Source organism: Phascolarctos cinereus, unplaced genomic scaffold (genome assembly GCF_003287225.1).
Source record: "Phascolarctos cinereus isolate Bilbo 61053 unplaced genomic scaffold, phaCin_HiC Scaffold_3;HRSCAF=262, whole genome shotgun sequence".
NCBI lineage: Eukaryota > Metazoa > Chordata > Mammalia > Diprotodontia > Phascolarctidae > Phascolarctos > Phascolarctos cinereus.
Genome location: NW_027555736.1, coordinates 96,916,361 through 96,936,370, shown reverse-complemented (window position 1 = coordinate 96,936,370; position 20,010 = coordinate 96,916,361). Strand labels below are relative to the sequence as shown.

At 40.2% G+C, this 20,010-nt stretch overlaps 1 protein-coding gene across 1 annotated transcript in view; it reads left to right on the top strand.

The window, feature by feature from the left end:
• CASP7 (caspase 7) overlaps positions 1–20,010 on the top strand; it is a 58,642-nt gene that overhangs the window by 4,454 nt on the left and 34,178 nt on the right. The window contains exon 2 of the mRNA XM_020988245.2: positions 11,146–11,261. Within this exon, the coding sequence (XP_020843904.2) occupies positions 11,146–11,261 (116 nt within the window). The remainder of the gene's footprint in view (positions 1–11,145; positions 11,262–20,010) is intronic.

Here is a 20,010-nt window from a genome sequence, read left to right as displayed (position 1 = left end):
CCAGGCTCCAGAAGTCTTTTTTTTCACCCGGTGGTACCTTTATACATAATAAGTCATTTACATCACTAAGACATTTTAAAACAATTTTCAGACAGCACTATTAAATATCCTCTTTGGGGACTGTTTGATAGTATGAGAAGGCCACTGGATTTGGGGTTAGAAGATCTGAGTTCAGATCCCACAACTGACCCTTAACCTCTGTGACCTTGGGCAAATAATTTCATTTCTCTGGGGTCAGTAAGGGAGTGATGATCCTGGAGGTCCTTTGAAGCCCTGAATCTTTATGATATACCTGGACTAAAGTCCGCATGGGGACCGGATCTAGTTGATAACTTAAAAGGTACAAGGTCCATTCATTTCAGAGTATCTTGTAAATTCGCCAGTTTCATTTTCTTTGTAGAGGTCCTGAGCTAGGAATAGGCAAAATAAGCAGTTGCTGAGGGCAAGGCACTGTCTCAGCGACACTTTGTAATATTTTATAAACACAGTTGCTTTAAAACAGCGGGAATATTCTGCTGCCTGTGGCATCTGAATGTTTATCTGTGACATAAGGCCTGAGTATATTACAGTTTATTTTTAAAACTAGGACTGGAATGCCTTGTCCTAGTTCTGCCTGGGTGTGGTAAAATGCCTTATAATGCTGGGATCATATTTATAAACTCCGCATTGTGACAAGGTGAGTCCCCAAGGAGTTGTGATTAGTAGTTTCTTAGGAAAGTGCTGTGTGAGAATACTGTAATTACTAATTCCTCAATAGAGAGGAAGCCTAGGGCAGTGACACATGTAATAAATGTGTGACCTCTAGCAAATAACTCAAAACTGTCTATACTCCAGACTAGCAGGTCTCTAAGTGTGGGCTGAGAATCCCTAGGAGATCCTTTCAAGATGTCTACAAGATCAAAAACTATTTTCGTAATAATTCCAAGAAACTATTCATCTTTATGTTTTTACTTTCATTCTCTCATGATTGTATAGTCTACATGACCTATGAATTGAAGATTTAGCTACAAACATAAAAAACAGTTAACATATCTCATCTGAAGAAGTCTACTTTTGCTTTACAAATGGACAAATCTATATACACGGCTGGGCTGCTGCTTTGCTTAGATTTGTCCGGCATCAGCACCAGCTAATGTTTGAAGATCTTTTTTTTTTCTAGGAGAATGCTTGGCCACAAACACAAACACAAAGTGGTGCTAAAGTATTCACCATGTTTAATGACTTTTTTGAATCTCTTGTTCTATCCTGGAACAACTGTGTTGATACTGACGGTGTAGAAGTAATTGGTGGGTCAGCCCATTGGCTTATTAGCATGAATCATGTCAGTGGCACCAGACTGGACTACTCATCATTGTAGTCCTCATAGGCAGTTAAAAAAAAAAAGCCAGCTTCACTTAAAAGTGTCTCTGATGAAGCAGTTAAAAATGATTGATTTTCTTCAATCTTGTTCCTCAAATATACATCTTTTTAATATTCTAGGTGATGAAATGGGAAGTACTCATAAAGTACTTCTTTTGTATACTGGAGTATCATGGTTGTCAGGAAGAAACAAATTTGCTTGTGAGCAGAACCAGTGGATTTTTTCATGGGACAGTCCGTTAGATTGTAAGCTCCTTGAAGGCAGAGCCTTGTCTTATGACATTTTTCATATCCCCAGTGCTTGGCCCAGCGCCAGCCATATAGTAGGTGCTTAATAAATGTTTATTGATTGATTGCTTTAATTGTTGGGTTTAAATAGCCAAGGAACATTATAGTAAAATTTCAAAACCACATAATCAGAAAACAAACCTTGCAGTGGGCAAAGCAAAAACAAAAGAACAACTGAAAACCCCAAAGGCCTTCAAATTCCAAAGAGAAATAATTGAAATATCACGTGATTATTCTGTGTATAGAAGAAATAAAAGGAAAAACTGGAATATTGTCTTGAAACAAAAAGGACATTAACTGGGAACCCTTACATACACGCACACACACGCGTGCAAACACACACACACATACACACCCCTTGGTCAGTCAATAAAAGGGAAGGATTTGAGCTGTTTTTTCAAAAGGACCAATGGCGTGTAAGAAAGAACCCTGGATTCTAGTACTGCATAAGTAATGCAGACTTGGGTCTAATTTAGGGTCCAGGGTGGCGATTTAATATCTAAGATGCGCCAGAAGCTAGCTATTCCATTAATGCTGCTTCAATGAAGACCACATCCCTTTTTAACCAAACAATCCTGCTTCCTGCTTTCTTTTGGAATATTACCCTTTGTGTGTCTGTCACCTCTCCTTTTCTGTATAGTCCATCCTAGCAATTGCATCTTCTGCAGATCCTACCTTAGTTCAAGAAGTCTCAAATGCTCACCCTACTACTCATGTCAACAGTGCCCCTGTCATCACCTGTATTTTTCCTCATCCCTGGATGCCATTCCCATCACCACGCACATATGACTTGCTTCCCTCTTCTAAACAGCCTGCCTCTCCTTCTCCTTCTCTCTGACCTTCCACTCACCTTCTTCTCAAAAAGTTACTGCTTGGTACCTTGCTCACACGCCCCCTTGTTTCCCCAGCATTTTCAAAAACCCATCATTTTTCAATAGTTATTTGGATGCATGCACTTCATTCTTATCACGACTGAATATGTTTGTTTTGCATGAATCTGCTTGGTCAGCTGCTCGAGGTGCCCAGACAGGCCATCGTCACAACCTGCTATATTGCTGTATTTCTTATGTGCATTTTTATGTTCATGATTAGATTTTAAACTCCTCAAATACTTGGGCCTTGTTACTTTCTTTGACATCCTCATCTGCCTCTATAGTATTTGGTTCGGGGAACACCATGAGTGGTCACTGCATGCTTGTAGAAAAACAGAAAGGGGAAAAAGATTTACAGATTAGTTGTGTATTTGTAGTAGTGGAAAGGAATTCCTACCCCAGCAATTCTGTGCATGGTGAAAATAATGGCTGGAGATAATAATAATAATTCTGTAACCTACTCCCCAAACACTACCAGTGTGACTGTGAAGGCTGGATATAACGCTTAAGACGAGGACATGAATAAGTATTAACCCAAGTCACTGAAGTTATCTTTTCTCCCTCTGCATTTAAAGGAATATATGTGAATCGTGGCTTTTATTTTTGTTGTTCATTTGTTCAGTCGGATCTGACTGTGACCCCATGGAGCACACCAGGCTCTTCTGTCCTTCCTCATTTCCCGAAGTTTGTCTAAGCTCTTCTTTGTTGCTTCTATGATACTATCTATCCATTTCATCCTCTACTGTCCCCTTTTTCTTTCCTTCAGTCTTTCCCGACATCAGGGTCTTTTCCAATGAGTCTCATCTTCTATGTGGCCGAAGTATTTAGGATTCAGCTTAAGTATTTGTCCTTCCAGTGAATAGTCTGAATTAATTTGTTTAAGTATTGACTGATTTGATCTCCTTGCTGTTCAAGCGACTTTCCAAAGTCTTCTCTAGCCCCACAAGTCAAAAGCGTCAATTCTGTGGTGCCTCTCACAGCCATACATTGCTACTGGAAAAACCGTAGATTTGACTATACAGACCTTTGTTGGTAAGGTGATATCTCTGCTTTTTAGTATGCTGTCCAGATTTGCCATAGTTCTCCTTCCATGTGGTTTTACTACTACTATGTAATAACTCACTTTGAATGTTAAATTAACTTTGGGCCCCCAAAGTGACTTTAAAGCCATCAGCAGGTAACTAGTCCAGTCTCCAACCTGTAAAGATAGCTGGCATAGAGTATGGAATGCTGGAGTTGGCATCAAGAGGGCCTGAATTCCAATCTACCTCTGACATATACCACTAGTTTGTGTGACCTTGGACAAGTCACTTAGTCTCTATGTGTCTTAAGTAATTCCTAGGATTTACCAACTGACTAACAGATTGTTGGGATCTTTTGGCGGAGACAGTTCCCAATTGGGGAGTTCCTTGCCATGACAGAATCACAGATCCTTTGTGTTTTCAAGTATAGAAACTATGACTTCATAGCAAGGGTGTACTGGAGGGCCTACGAGAGCTGATTGTTAAATGTTCAGCGAGAGCATTTGTTGTTATTGCTTAATCATTTTAGTCCTGTCCGACTCATCATGATCCATTTTCTTGGCAAAGATACTGAAGTGGTTTGTCATTTTCTTCTCCAGCTCATTGTACAGTTGAAGAAACTAAGGCAAACAGGGTTAAGGGACTTGCCCAGGGTCACACAGCTAGGAAGTGCCTGAAGTCACATTTGAATTCATGTCTTCCTGGCACCAGGCCCAGTGATCTATCTATGGCCCCGCCTAGCTGCTCTGTGTGAACATTTACACCCCCGAAATCTGCAAAGGCTACAAAATCAGGGCTTAGTTGTTGTTTCCTTGATCATCTATACTTAAGAAAGTGATGGAGAAAATGTTAATAACATAGATTAAACCTAAAAGTGTGTCATCCAATTCAGGTTAATTCATTAAACATTTATTAAGCATCTACTTTGTGCCAGGCACTGTGCTAAGCTCTGGAAATATAAAAAGAGGCAAAAGACAGTCCCTGCCCTCAAGGAGCTACATTGTTTTGTTTTTGTTTTTTTGGAAAGACAAATGTTAAACATTTAACAGCACCATGCCTTCTTTATGGCAATGGGATGTGCTCTCAGCTGCCCCCAGTCCTAAAATGTTGTCTAAAAATGTCGTTTGAAGGTCACTTCTGAACTCCCCTTTGCTTCCGTGGGATACTTAGGGTTAAACGTTTACTGATCTCCATGCTGTGACAAAGCAGTTCACAGAGTGTTAGTTCTGGACAGGATCTTAGAAGTCATCTAGTTCAGCCCCATTATTTTGCAGATGAAAACCAATCAACAGGCATTTATTAATGTACGATGTTCAGGCACAGCATTAAACACTGAAAATACGAAGATAAAAACAAAACATTCTCCCCTGTTAAGGAATTTACATTCTCTCAGGAGATATGACATATACATATATAATTATATGTAAAGTAAATACAAGGTGGGAAGGAGCGCACTAGTAGTTGGGAGATCAAGAAAAGTTTAGTGTTGATGATGGTGCTTCCGCTGATTCTTGAAAAGTCTGAGGGATTCCGAGGGGGGTTGGTGAGGAAGGAGTTCATGCTAGGTCCGGAGTTATAATGACACCTAGCTATATGACGTAGTAGCTAGAATGCCAGACCTGGAGGCCTGAAGACCTGAGTGCAAGTTCAGCCTCAGACACTGACTTAGCTGTGTGACCCTGGGCAAATCACTTGCACTCTGTTTGCCTTTGTTTCCTCATGTGTTAAATGAGGCTAATAAAAGCACCTGTCTCCCAGGGTTGTTATGAAGATCAAATGGGATAATATTTGTAAAGTGCTTTGTAAACCTTAAAACATTATATAAATGCTAGTTATTAAGGAGGCCAGGGAGATAGGTTGGGGCCAGATTGGCTTTAAAAGAAAGGAACACAAGGATTTATGTTAGATATTAGGGGCGGTAGGGGGCCTCCAGAATTTACTAAGATGGGGAGTGACTTAGGTCAGGGAGATCAGTTCAGAGTCCATGGAAATAAAGAGAAGGGTAAGATATAAGAGATGCTAAGATTTGGTAACTGATTTGAGGATGAGAAGTGAGGAGTCAAGGATAGTGCCAAGGTCGTGAAAATGGGAGACTGGAAGAATGGTGATGCCCTTGTAAGAAATAGGAAAATTTGGTATAGGGGTAGGTTAGGGGTGGAGGGGAGCGAGGAGAGGTAAAGTAATGGATTCTCTTTTGTGTGTGTTGAGCCTCTCTAGTTTGAAATGTTCGATAGACAACTGGTGATGTGACACTGAGGCTCAGGAAGATGCTGGCATTGACAGTATGAGAGTCATCTGCATAGAGATGGTAATTAAATCCATGGGGGCTAAAGAGGTCCCTGAGAATGTAGAGAGGGGAAGGAAGGAAGAAGCATTTGTTAGTGGGTATTGTATAAATGCTTATTCCCTTCCCCTGGGAGATAGGTATTATTCTTATCCTTATTTGATAGTTGGGGAAACTGAGGCAGACAGGTTAAGTGACTTGCCCAGGATCACACAGCTAGTTAGTGTCTGAGACCAGCTTTGAAGCCAGGTCTTCCTAACTACAGGGCCCATTGCTTTCCCACCTAGCTGCCCCTAACCGAGCTTTGGGGTATACCATAGTTGATTGAGGCTTACAGTGAGGTAGCTAGCTGACTGAAGAACAGTCAGACATTAAAAGAAAAACAGGGAGAGGAGACGTGGTCAGCAGTGTCGAATTCAACAGAAGCATCCAGAAGGAGGGGACCTGAGAAAAGACTATTAGATTTGGCATTTAAGAGATGAGTGCTAAGTTTAAGAGAGTGGCATTCCATTTGAGTGATAAGGTCAGAAGCCAAGCTTTCAAAGGGCTGAGGAGTGAGTAAAAGGTGAGTATGTTGGGGTAAGGTGTGGTAGCTTTTTTTGTCAAAGTTTGGCTGAGAAAAGGAGGAGAGATTGAGCGGATAGTAGAGTCTAGTGAAGGATTTTTGAAGATGGAGATTTGGGGCATGTTTGAAAACAGTAGCAAAAGACCAAGTGGAAAAGACAGATTAAAAATTGGAGAGAGAAGGGAGATGACTGAGGGGGCAACCTGTCAGAGAAGAGGAGGAAACGGGTCCATGGGTATAAGTAGAGGAGCTGTTCTTGGTAATAAGAGCCACCTCATCAAAGACTGGAGGAAGGAGAGAGTGGGAGGTGATGGCAAGGGGAAGTTCATACTGAACTGTCTCGTTTTCTTAGTAAAGGAAGAGGGAAAAGTAAGTAAGAAGGAAAGTCCTCAGAGGGTGTGGATAGAAAGTAGGTGAAGAAGGCTTGGGGAATTGGGGAGTGGGAGAGAGAGTCATTTAGGGAGGAGTAAGGATTTCCTTGTGTAGTCAGGCATCTGTTGAGTTAGGGAACATAACGTTTAGGTGTCCCTAGGCCAGCCTTTTTAGCAGCAACTAAGTAGGAGAGATGGCAGAGAGTGGTGAGAGTTTAGGGCAAGAGGGCAAGTGATTCAACAGTTTGGAGGTAAACTAATTAACCGGGGGTGGGGAACCTGGGGCCTCAAGACTACAAGTTCCCCACCCCCTGTAATTAATGATAGTATTAAGATTGGAAAAGAAGGAATATAAAGCTAGAGAAGGGAAAATAGCCTGGGAAAGTACTGAAGAATTGTAGGTCACAGTGACAGTAAAGAATAAATACAGGCCAGGCTTCTTGTACAAAATGACTAATATGGAAATGTTTCACAAGATTGCTCATGCATAGCCTATATCAGGTTGTTTACCATCACAGGGAAGAAGGGATAGAATTTGGCACTCAAAACTTTTTTTTAAAAAAATGTTAAAAATTGTTTTAATGTGTAATTGGGAAAAAATAAAATCTTTTTTTTTTTTTAAAGAAAGTTCATGGTGCTAGTGGGATATCCAAGTAGAGATACACAGCGGGCAGAGTGGAACCAGGGCTCAGAGGAGTTTGGGCATTCAGGGCTGGAGGTATCGTTCTGTGTATGGTTGGTAATGGAAGCCATGTGAGTAGATGAGTATTAAGTCAGTCACTCAATAAACATTTATTAAGAACCTACTGTATGCCAGACATCGTGTCAAACACCGGATTAAGAAAGATGAGAGGACAGACACTTCTGAGACTGAAAGCAGTAGATGAACAAAAGAAGAAGACTGGGAAGGGACATTCAGATAGTCAGTAATAGGCTATGTTTACATATAGTTCATTGAATCTTCACAACAGCTCTGCTTGTGAGACAGTTACCACGAGCATAATAGACCCACTTTAGAGATAAGTGCATTGAGACTCAGAAATGTTAGGTGACTTGCCTAAGGTCACACAGCTAGCCAGCATCAGGAGCAGCTTTTGCATGCAGTCTTCCTGACTTCAAGGTCAGTAGTCTATCCTCCCCACAAAATAAGAGGAGGAGTAAGTGAAACATGTCACAGGCGAGAGTGAAGGAAGTATCGTGGACGAAGAGACGTGCGAGAGGGTTTGGTGTTCAGTCGCGTCTGACTCTTCACGACCCCATTCTGAGGTTTTCTTGGTAAAGATGCTGGAGTAGTTTGCCATTTCCTTCTCAGCTCATTTTGTAGATGAGGAAACTGAGGCAAACAGGATTAAGTGACTTGCCTAGGGTCACACAGCTGGTAGGTGTCTGAGGCAAGATTTGAACTCAAGAAGATGAGTCTTCCTTACTCCAGTCCCAGAGCTCTACATGCTATAAAAATTGCAGGTAGAAAAAAAAGTAGAAAATTAGAAGAAGCTTGGATGAATTTAAAATAGAGTGAACCATATAGAATCTCCTGCTTTGCATAGTACATAATAATCTGGGGTATTCTCCCTGTCTTGTTTTGTATAATCCTCTTACCTTTTTGTCTTTTTTTTTTTCTGAGTAATATCAGCAAGCCTAAATTTTAGGGGGAAATTCTAATTTCCTGATGATTTCATAATATAATTAGTCTCTCCTCCAAATTTATGGCAGGAAAAATTGCAGTTAAAAGTAGAAGCTAAATCCCAACTTATCTCCATTAGAAATTAGAAGCCAGTTGAATTTTCTTATGCTGCCTTTATTTTGAAAACTTTGCAATTTTCCTTAAAATGAATGTGTAAAGCAAAGTGATTGAGATAGGTTAATATAATTTAGAAGACTAGTATCCAATAAATATTATTTAATACCTTTCCTAAAAAAATAATAAACTTAGGAGGAATAAAGGATAGGGAGAGATGATAGGAGTTTATGGTGCTAGGATAGGAGAATGTTAGATTCATGATTCAATAAATACTAGTTGACTGATTCATGGATAGGCCTGACCCATGCATTAGGAACAGATTTCAGTCAGCACACCCACTGCTCACTACTCAGTCCTTTCTTCCTCCTACTCTGAAGCCTTTGTCCTACTCATACATCTCTAGTTTAACAAGGCCAGTCATTCTCTCCTGGTAAATGGTTTAAACATCGAAAAGTTTCATATGTAAACAGTCATTTGCAAAGTACCTCCTATTAGCAGAGGTATTTTTGAAAATACATTTTCAAGGGAGAGGGGTTTTTTTAAGTGCCCAGATATGGACTCCCTGCCAAAGGGCTGACTGTTCTCAGAATTGTCCTTGACATGCCAGAGATCCACTTTGAATTGCTTCCATTAGTGTCTGCAGCCTGGTAGAGGGAATTGTTTTACTGTTTCAAGAGTGGAGGGGTTTGGGCATAACGTGGAAGAGGGATCACTCAGCAATTAGAATGTTCTCTATGGTAAGCCTAACATATGGCCATTGAGCCTCCACTAAAGCATTGCCAGTGACAGGGAACTCATTACCTCATGAAACAGCCTTTGTTGGATAGCTTTAATAATTAGAAAGCTGCTTTCTGCATTTAGTTAAAATTTGAATCCCTCTTTTACCCATTGAACTCCAAAATTCTTTTGATAATAGCTGGCATTTATATAGTGCTTTAAAGTTTGCAAAGTAGTTTACAAATATCTCGTTCTACCTTCTCAGCAACTTTTGTTGTACATAGGTGCTATTATCATTTCCATTTTACAGAAGAGGAAACTGAGGCAGACAGAGGTTAAGTGACTTGCCCAAGGTCATGCAGCCATAATCTAAACTGGGCCCTCACTGCAGGGAGGCAAACATTCTATTCCTCCCCACTTGATTCTCTGTCCCACTGTCTGCAATGGCTGTTCCAAATCAAACCTCGCCTGAGGCCCCATGATAACCCCTTACCCTACCCTCAGCCTCATACTTTGCCCTCCAAAAATTGAGGCCTTTACTCATCCCACATAACCAATTCATCACCAAATCTTGTCATTTCTACCTTCACAACATCATGCTCACACATATGCATATATATACACATATACATGTATGCATATATGTGTGTGTTTTATTTATATTTGTACATATATATAATATATATTATTTTTAGAGATAAGTGAACTGAGACTCAATCTACAATCCCAAGTAACCTAGAGTACTACAATGGCCTTCTAATTGATCCAGCTTCCCAGTCCGACCCTTTCCTCCCTTCTTCCTTTCTTCCTCCCTTCTTCCTTTCCTCCTTTCCCTAATTTCTCTCCCTCCTCCCTCCTTCTTTCCTTCCTTCCATCCCCCTCACCCTTAGAAACTAAGACTCTCCTGTAAGTCTCAATGTCCACATTGCACTTGGCATATGTTACCCTGTATAATTATTTCTTCCTTTATGTTTATGATATACCTCTCCATCTAGACTTTATGTATGTCAAAGGCAAGGACCATTTTTTATAAATTTATTTCCCCATTGCCTAGCATAAGGCCCTGCAGGAAGCAGATACTAAGCAAATATTTGTGGGTGACAGTGATTTTAGGTGGTGAGCATAACAGGGAAAGGTTATTAATATAAATTCAGAATTGGAAAGAATCTTAGTAACATTCTGATCTAATTCTCTCATTTTTCCTGACGAGGAAACAGAGACCCAGTGAGAAGAAGTGATTCACCCAAGGTTGTACATCAACGTAATAGTAAAATTGGGATCAGAATCCAAGTCTCTTGACTGATGCCAGTACTTTCTTCGCTATACGCAGTTAGGAACAAACATGGTGTGTATTGGACTGATTTGAAGATTCGGCTTAGAGACCAGTTTGTGGCCAGATTATAAAGTACCCTGAAAATCCAGGACTGCATTCTTTAGGCGGTAGGGAGTCATTGAAGGCTCTTGAGTAGAAAAGCAACATAAAAGTTATTTTTGTCTATGTTTTCTTTCACAACATAGCAAATATGGAAATATGTAATAAAAGTAATATTAGGGAAAAATTAGTTTGGTAGTGCTCTACAGGATAAATGAGAGGCAGGAAGCCTCTGATCTCTCTGGTTATTGATTCTAAATTGGACTTGAGTAGAGATGGTGTGCACTCAATACTAATGGAAGATTAGTTTAGTGATGAGAGTCAGAAGTCTTGACTTCCAGTTCTGATATTTATCTACTGTGTGACCCTAGGCAAGTTGCTGAAACTCTGTGCTTTAAGTTCTTCATTTGCAAAATGGGATAAAAGCGGACTACCTCCCACACAGAGTAGTTATAAGAAAAATGCATTGAAACACCAGCACTTTATACATGTGAGCTATTTATTACATGACGCTGTGATTTTGATTTGGTGTATGCACTTATGTGTCCACATAGATGGCAGATGAGTTGGAGTCTTCAGTGCGGCAGGGAGCAGGTGATGTAGAAGAAGAAGACGATGACGACCTTGTAGATGCCAAGCCTGATCGATCCTCCTTCATATCAGTGCTCAGGTAAATTGTTTTATTCTAGTCTATGAAGTGGAACTAGCTCTGTATACTCTTTCTCTCAGGGGTTTCGCTGGGTCCCATGAATTCAGTTATCTCCGGGAAGATGACTTCCACATCTGTATAGCCCATCCTAATCTCTCTTGAGCTCCAACCCCACGTCACCTACTGCCTGTTGTATATATCCAACTGAATGTCCCATAGGCATCTCAAAGGAAGGGGTTAGACTAAATAACCTCCAAATTAGGTTCCTTCCTATTCCAGATTTCTAGTCCTATGAAGTAAACATGTCCAAAATGGAACTCATTGTCCTTCCCCCAAAATCCATCTGTCTTTCCAACTTGCCTAGTCTGTTGACTGCACAGCATCCTTCCAGTCACCAAGGGTTCATACCTTGAATCCATCTTCAGCTCTTTCTCTCCTTTATACTTGCATCCAATTAGTTGCCAAATCTTGTTCTGACGTACAGTCAGAGTGATATGGTTCATCGCATGTCAAGATAATCTTGTTGTCTCCTCTGGTGGAATGTTAGCTCCTTAAAAGTAAGGATTTAAAATGATGTGTATACCCAACTTAGGACCTGGCACATAGTAACAGCTTAATAAACACTTGTTGATTGTCTTAACTGACTTCTATGATTGGTAGTAATCACTCAGGTGTAGCAATTCACAGAAGTCAGTCCTCCCATGTAGAAATGAGGGTGAATGCCAAGCAGTATTGCTGCTGCCCAGTAGGTAGTAGATGTGTTGTAAGAATCTGTGATAGTTCCAAGTGGACTCTGTCATAAGAAGATCTGTTCTAAAGGGGGCTGACTCACTTGCATGCAGCAGCTAAGTGTCAGGTAGCCAGAGATACAAGTGGGCTTGTACCAAAGAGGACTCATATCTGTAGATCCTGAGTGGATTTGTCAGAGACCTGAGCCAGAAGTGCTAGAGGACCTCCATTTCCAGTGTCTCAGAAATGAGGAGCTGAAGGCTTGCTACCTATTTTGGGTTTTTGTTTGTTTGTTTGTTTGTTTGGTGTCCTCCTCCTTCCTTTCTTAAGGAGTTCAGTGCCTGGCTCGTGGTCTTTCTGCTTTTGTAATTGCAACATTTCGTAGACATTGGATATTTTAAAGATTTATATATTTTCCAATTACATATAAAAATAATTTTTGACATTTTCCTTTTAATTTAATTTATTTTTAATTTATGGAATAAAACAAGGCATTTCCATAATATAGTACAATAAAAAAATTTTGAGTTCCCAATTTTCTCCCTCCCTCCTTCCCTTCTCTTCATCTTGAGAAGACAAGTCATTTGACATAGATTATACATGTGCAGTCATGTAAAACATTTCCATATTAGCCATGTTGTAAAAGAAAATACAGACAAAAATAAACAAGAAAAAAGTTTAAAAAGTATGTTTTGATCTGCATTTGGATTCTATCAATTCTTTCTCTGGAGATGGATAGCATTTTTCATTCTAAGTCCTTCAGAATTGTCTTGGATTATTGTCTTCCTGAGAATAGGTAAGTCATTCACAGCTGATTATCATAAAATATTGCTGTTACTGTGTACAGTGTTAGTGTGGTTCTACTCACCTCACTTTGCATCAGTTCGTGTAAGTCTTCCAAGGTTTTTCTGAAATCATCCTGCTCATCATTTCTTAGAGAACAATATTGTTCCCTCACAATCGTATATCACAATTTGTTCAAACATTCACTGACTGATGGGCATCCCCTCAATTTCCAGTTCTTTGCTACCACAAAAAGAGCTGCTCTAAATATTTTTGCACAGATAGGTCCCTTTCCCTTTTATTTGATGTTTTGGGGATATAGACCTCGTAAAGGTGTTGTTGGTCAACAGGTTTTGCCCCATTTCATAGCCCTTTGGGCATAGTTCCAAATTGCTCTCCAGAATTGTTGGATTAGTTCACAACTTCACCAACAATATATTAGTGTCCTAATTTTCCCACATCCCCTCCAACATTTGTTATTTTCCTTTTCTGTCATATTAGCCAAACTGATTAGCCAACACCAGGTGTGAAATAGTACCTCAAGAGTTGTTTTAATTTTCATTTCTCCAATCAATAGTGATTTAGAGCATTTTTTCATATGACTTGATAGCTTTGATTTCTTCATATGAAAACTGCATGTTTATATACTTTTACCATTTATGTTGTAGACATGTTAATATCCTCTGCTACCTAAGGCAGAGATTCCCATTTATCAGCCTCTTCAGCTCCTATGTCCTATATCTTCCCTCCAGCTTTGCCATCCACGGGGTGGGATCATTTCGTGGATCTCATTATCATCTCTACAATACTACCTCCGTAACCTCAAACTCTGAAAATTCCCTTTCTGATCCTAATGCTCTTTCCTGCCATCTCTCCCACTGCCTCACCCCTTCTCCTGTTCTTCATCTTCACCATGGCCTTCCAACTGTGCACTCTCAATCCATCACCCCTTCCCTGGCCTCACTTTCCTCTCTTCATAATCTTAACACAGTGGGCCAGATCACCTACACACTGCGCCCTTGTCTGAATTCTTTGCCCTCCTTGTCTTGTTGCCCTCCACACCCTGCCTATCTTCAACCTTGGGTTGTCTGCATTGTCCTAAGAAAGAGTCTTCCATACTTTCTGAACTCCCATTACTTGTGCCACCTTGCCACTCATTTACTTATCAACCCCTTACATTTAGCCTGTCTGACTTCTGCCCTACTTTCTTCAAGGTTACCATCGTTTCTGGATAGGCAACATTCCACCCATTGTCATAAATTTAGAGTTGGAAGGGGCTTTAGATCTTACTGAATCTTACTGAATCTGATCCAGTTCCTTAGTTTTATAGATGAGGAACCTGAATCTCATAGAGGTTAATAACCTGCCTACGCCACCCAAGGAGTACAAGTGGCAGAGTCAGGATATGAACACAGGTTCTTGACCCTATATCCAGCGCTCTGTCTACACAACTTCTCCAGTGAAAGGAAAGTGATACATTTCTTTTCTCTTCTTGGCGTCGAGATTGGCTAGTTGGATGTTATGATTAGGTAGAATGAGAAGAGAAAAAAGCCCAGAGGAGAGCCCTGAAGGAAATCCATGCTCAGGAGGTGAAAGATGGATGATGAAATAGAGGCAGCCAGTCTCTGACTGAGAAAGATATAAGTTCAAATCCTGACTCTTTGACATCTAATGGCTGTGACTGTGACCAGGTCACTTAATCTCTTGGTGCCTGCGGCAACTTTCTGAAATTATTAGTTGAAAAGCTCCATTGGCAGAGGAATTTTCTGCACTGATTATTCTCTATGTCAGTTAAATCATAGGACTGGTCCAAAAGAATAATAATGATAATTATTAAATGTTCATCTTAATTTTATTTTTTGTTTATACCATTATATATTTATATTATTACATTTATATTTATTATATATTATATTATGATTATAGTCATTATATATATAATTTTCCTTAAAATACTTTTTAGTTCATAGAATTTCATACAAATGCTATTAGTTCTTAGGTTTCTTTAAGATTCTGTTGTTAGTGTTGTTGTTCAATGGTTCAGTTGTATCTGATTTTTCGTGACCCTGTGGACTATAGCACACCAGGCCCTCCTATCCTCCACTATCCCTTTAACTATGGAAATTCATATTTGTTGTTAAGGATTTGGGTAAATGACTCTCAGAGCAAGTTTGTCTTCTTTTCCATGTTTCCCAGAGAATGGAGTCCTCCTGTGGGGTTCCTCTGTTCTTTTGTTGTTATTGTTCATTTGTCTCTCATTCTTCATGACCCCATAAACCATAGCACATGAATCCTTCTCTCCTCCATTATCTCTCAAAGTCTGTCCAAGCTCATGTTTGTTGCTTTCATGACACTATCTATCCATCTCATTCTCTGCCGTCACCTTCTCCTTTTGCCTTCAATCTTTCCCAATATCAGGGTCTTTTCCAATGAGTCTTGTCTTCTCATTATATGTTAAGTATTTAAGCTTCAACTTCAATATTTGACCTTTCAGTAAATAGTCTGAATTAATTTCTTTAAGTATTGACTAATTTGATCTTCTTGATCCACGGGATTCTCAAAAGACTTCTCTAGCATCACAATTTGAATGCACTGATTCAGTGGCACTCAGCTTTCCTTATAGTCCAACTCTCATAGCCTTACATTACTTCTGGAAGAACCATAGCTTTGACTATACAGACCTTTGTAGGCAAGGTGGTGTCTCTTTTTCATATTCTGTCCAGATTTGCCATAGCTTTCCTTCCAAGGGGCAAGCATCTTTTAATTTCATGGCAGCAGTTGCCATCTGCGGTGATCTTTGAGCCGAAGAATATAAAATCTTACACTGCTTCTATTTTTCTCCCCCATTTGCCAGGAAGTGATGGGACCGGTTACTAAGGTCTTACTTTTTCGATGTTAAGCTTTGAGTTCCTAGTGTTTATCGTTTCTTAGAGTGTGACAATATTTCATTACATTCATGTATCACAGTTTGTTAGCCCTTCCCCGGTCGACCCCTTCCTAGATAGTCTCTCCAGGGCTTCTAGGACATGTTTTTTCCTGGTTCTCCACTCTATGTACCTGTTCCTTCTCTGTCTCTCATGCAATTTCATCATCTGTTTTTCATCTCCTGAGTATCGACGTCCTTCAGGACTCTCTCCTGGGCTGCCTTCTCTTCTCATTCTACTTGTTGACTTATCAAGTGCCATGAATCCAATTATCGCCTCTGCGGAAGTGATTCCCAAGTTTATAGGCCTGGCTTATCTCCCCTCTCGATTGTCAGCCAAGCCTAGACACTTAGTAAATGTTTTCTTGTCCAATTGAACTGAAAACCCATGCTGACTTGACATTTTCCTCTGGATTTCTATTAAATGGGTAGTTTGAGTCACATACAAATTGTAGATCAAGAGTAGTCCATTTCTCATTTAAAGCACTATTGCTTCTGTATGTCTCATCCTTCCTTGTGCCCGTCATTGAATCAAGGACTTCTTGCTCCACCCACTGTGCTCCCTCTTCATATTTTTGGATGTTATATGGAATTATTAACCTTGTCACACTTTATTTTGTATGATGTGATACACTATTTTAAAAAATAACTTGTTTATTGCCCAGTCTTATGTACAAATAGATGAGTTCTCTGTCTACCCTCTTGAAAGGTTCTCTCCAGGGTTTAAGAGGACATCTTGCTTACTTAGCATGTATGGAAAAGTATAGATTGGGATCTCCTGCTGGATCTGGAGCCTTACCTGATAGGTCTCCAAGGACCCTGTGGCTCCCACAACCCTACCCACCTTGTTTGCATCCCTTCACTTTGTTAAGGCTTCCCACCGGGGGTCATCCGACAGCATCAGAGACTACTTTCCCTCTTCCCTCGGGGACTTTGCTATGAGCCCTCCTCCCTTCATTCCTCTTCCCGACCTGATTCCAGGTGAAAAGTAGCTGGGATTATGGGAAGCCCTGGAAGGGAAGAACTCACCAAATCCTAGAAAGAGTCCTGTTTCTCACAGTTGAGAAGATGGGCACAGATGGGCAAAGAGTGTGTGCTTTGAAGCTAGAGGGAGCAGCTAGGTTCAGATCCAGGGTTGCTACTGAAAAGCTTTGTGACTTGGGACAAACCAGCTTACTTCTAGGTCTCACTTTTACCTTGAAATCTAAATCTGTGACCCTAATAGCTTTTTTGTCTCATATCCACTAGGTGGCAGGAAAACATCATTTTATTTCCAGTTTGTTTGGCAGCAGAGAACTGAATCATTTGGGAAGGCTGCTTTATAATTACTTGAGTATTTGAGCTTTTAAAAAAATTACTTAGAGAAAATAAACGCAGTTATAATCTGGCCTAGTTACGGACCTGTGGGTTCTAAAAATAAAGTCTGGTTTCTGAAATCTGGGTTATAGATACACACACACACACACATAATCATACACACGTACATATATATACATACATATACATATATGCATCTATATATTTAGTATTTTTATATAATAATATTACATGTATACATACTCATATACATATACTGTATATATATATACAAATATGTATATATATGTTTTATACAAAGTATCATATATGCATACTGATATATATACCTACATATGTATGTGTTGTGTTTATATATGCATACACACATATGAGTATGTATGTGTGTATAGTATTATATATATGCATATGCATATATATATAGTGTGTATATATACACATATATGAATGTGTATGTGGTATTTTTTGTATTGTTGTTCATCCATGTGCTTCATTACCCCATTTGGGGATTTCTTGGCGAAGAGATCAGAGTGTATTTTAATTTTGCTAATGCTTTCTGAGTAATGAATTCAGTGCAGTGACTAGTAGTGGTATGAAAATACTTTCATTCTGTTTGCCCTTCTAGATTAGTATATCTCAGATGGGGTAGGAGAGGGGGATGTGATACCTTCAGTTTTGCAGCCTCACTCCTGCGTGGTGCAGGGTTAAGGCAGAGCCCAGGGGCAGTGAAGCAGACGTGCTTACCCATATCTACCCTGACTGTTTGCTTTTTTCCTGTGCTTCCCACTGGAATTCTGAGCTTCCAAAGAAAAGAGTTTTGAGCCCTAGCTCTAGATTCTTACAGTGCTACTCATCTTCTTGGAAGGTTGTCTTTGCCCCCACATTAAGTCTCCCTATCACCTCTTTCCCTCATAAATACCTTTCATGAGGAGAAAAAAAGTCTGATGACTATGTGTAAGTCTAAGTGGAGCAGAGATAAATGATTTATCCAGAGAATCTGGTCAGTGTTATGGGCCAGTGTGACTAGTCTACCACAAAGTTAAGTGAGTCTCCAGTTTTTAAAAAATGGCCCGGGAGCATTATTTTAACTTGGCTTTACTTTACCTTGGCACATGTACCTGTTGGTCCTGGAACACCTTTTTGACCTTTTTTTTTCCTCTGTGAATATTATTAGTGAAGAAATAGTCCATGAGGAAAAGGGCCTCAAGGTGGCGCCATAGTGCATAGAATGCCAGGCTTGAAGTCATGAAGCCTCATCTTCCTGAGTTCAAATCTGGCTCCTGGTGCTAGCTGTATAACCAGGGGCAGATCACTTAACCCTGTTTGCCTCAGTTTCTTTGTCTGTAAAATGAGCTGGATAAGGAAGTGGCAAACCACTCCAGTATCTTTCCCAAGAAAACCACAAATGGCATCAGGAAGAGTTGGACATGAATGAAACAACTAAATAACAGTGTTCCATGAGGATCTGTTATGTATCCAACTCTGGTAGGTCTTGTGGTAGATACCAAAGCCAAAGGCATAATCCTTGTCCCCAAGGAGCTCACCATCTAGGTCAAGGATAAGCTTTGAAACTAGAAAATAATATAAAATAATGCACAATTAAGGACTAAGCTGTATAGAGGTAGCCTGGTAGAGTAGAGAGAGGCGCTGCTTTCTTAGTCAGGAAGACTTGAACTCAAGGTCCACTTCTGACGGTAACTGGCTCTGTGACCTTGGGCAAGTCACAGCCTCTCAGTGCTTTGGGAGTTTCTCTAGACTATAAATTACAGAATTGTGGATATGCATCTGTGGGGTAGGTTCCCTGCACCAGGGAAATCATAGGTCTGGACCAAAAAAGAAAAAAAAAATGTGTAGTGAAGGCTGTGTGATGAGAGGTTGGGGAAGGTAGTCAGTTTTGGCTGACAAGGAAGGCTTCCTGGAGGGTGTGGGACTTGAAGAGCAAAGTCCATGGTGGGATACATAATATCTTGGACTTGGAGTCAAGAAGACCTGGGTTTGAATCCTGGCTCAGACACATAAAGACCTCAGCAATAATCATATTAATAATAGCATTAATATAGCTCCTACTGCATGCTAGGCACTATGCTAAGCACTTTCCAGATATCCCATTTGATCCTCTCAGGCTGGATTTAAACTCGGGTCTTCTTGACTCCAAGCCCAGAGTCTAGCTACCTCTGCACTTGTATAGTGCCTAACAAGTTGTTGTTGAGGTGTGTTTGACTCTTTGTAAACCCATTTGGGGTTTTCTTGGCAAAGATACTGGAGTAGTTTGCTATTTCCTTCTCTAACCCATTTTACAGATGAGGAAACTGAGGCCAATGGGATTAAATGACTTGCCCAGGGTCACATAGCCAGTGTCTGAGGTCACATTTTAACTCAGGTCTTCCTGACTCCATGCCTAGTACTCTATCCACTGTGCCACCTAGCTGCCTTACACATGGCACATACTTAATAAACACTTGTTTCTTTCCCCTCCCCTCTCTTCAGTTCCTTTTCTGTAAAATGAAGGAGTTCGAACTAATAATCTCTAAAGTGTCTCCCACCTTTAAATCTATGACCCTGTTATCTAACATGAATAAAAACGGGTGTATCCTGGTATGTTTGGGGGAAATATATTAGGCCAGGCTAATTAGAACAGAGGATGGGTGCTGTGGAACAGAGAGGGGTAAGATTGACTAGGCAGGGTTTTGTTAAATTAGGAGGGAACCTCAAAAGTCAGGCAGCTGAGTTGAGATTTGACTAGGGAGGTGATGGAGAGCTATTCTAAATACAAACCTTGCCTCACAATAGAAGATGAAATAGGTAGAGTTGATTGGGAAATCAGCATTCTCCTGTCTAAGCCTGAGCCCAAGGTCAGAAAGAAACAAAACAGAGCAAAAATGAATTGATTTTGTACAATCAAGGGTTTACCCAGGGCCTGAACCCTATAAATGAAGTCTTTGTTTATGCCTTCGGTCCCCCAGAGTGGAGGACAGGTGGGCAGGGGAAAGAAAGTTCATTTTTTGAAATGGACAAGCT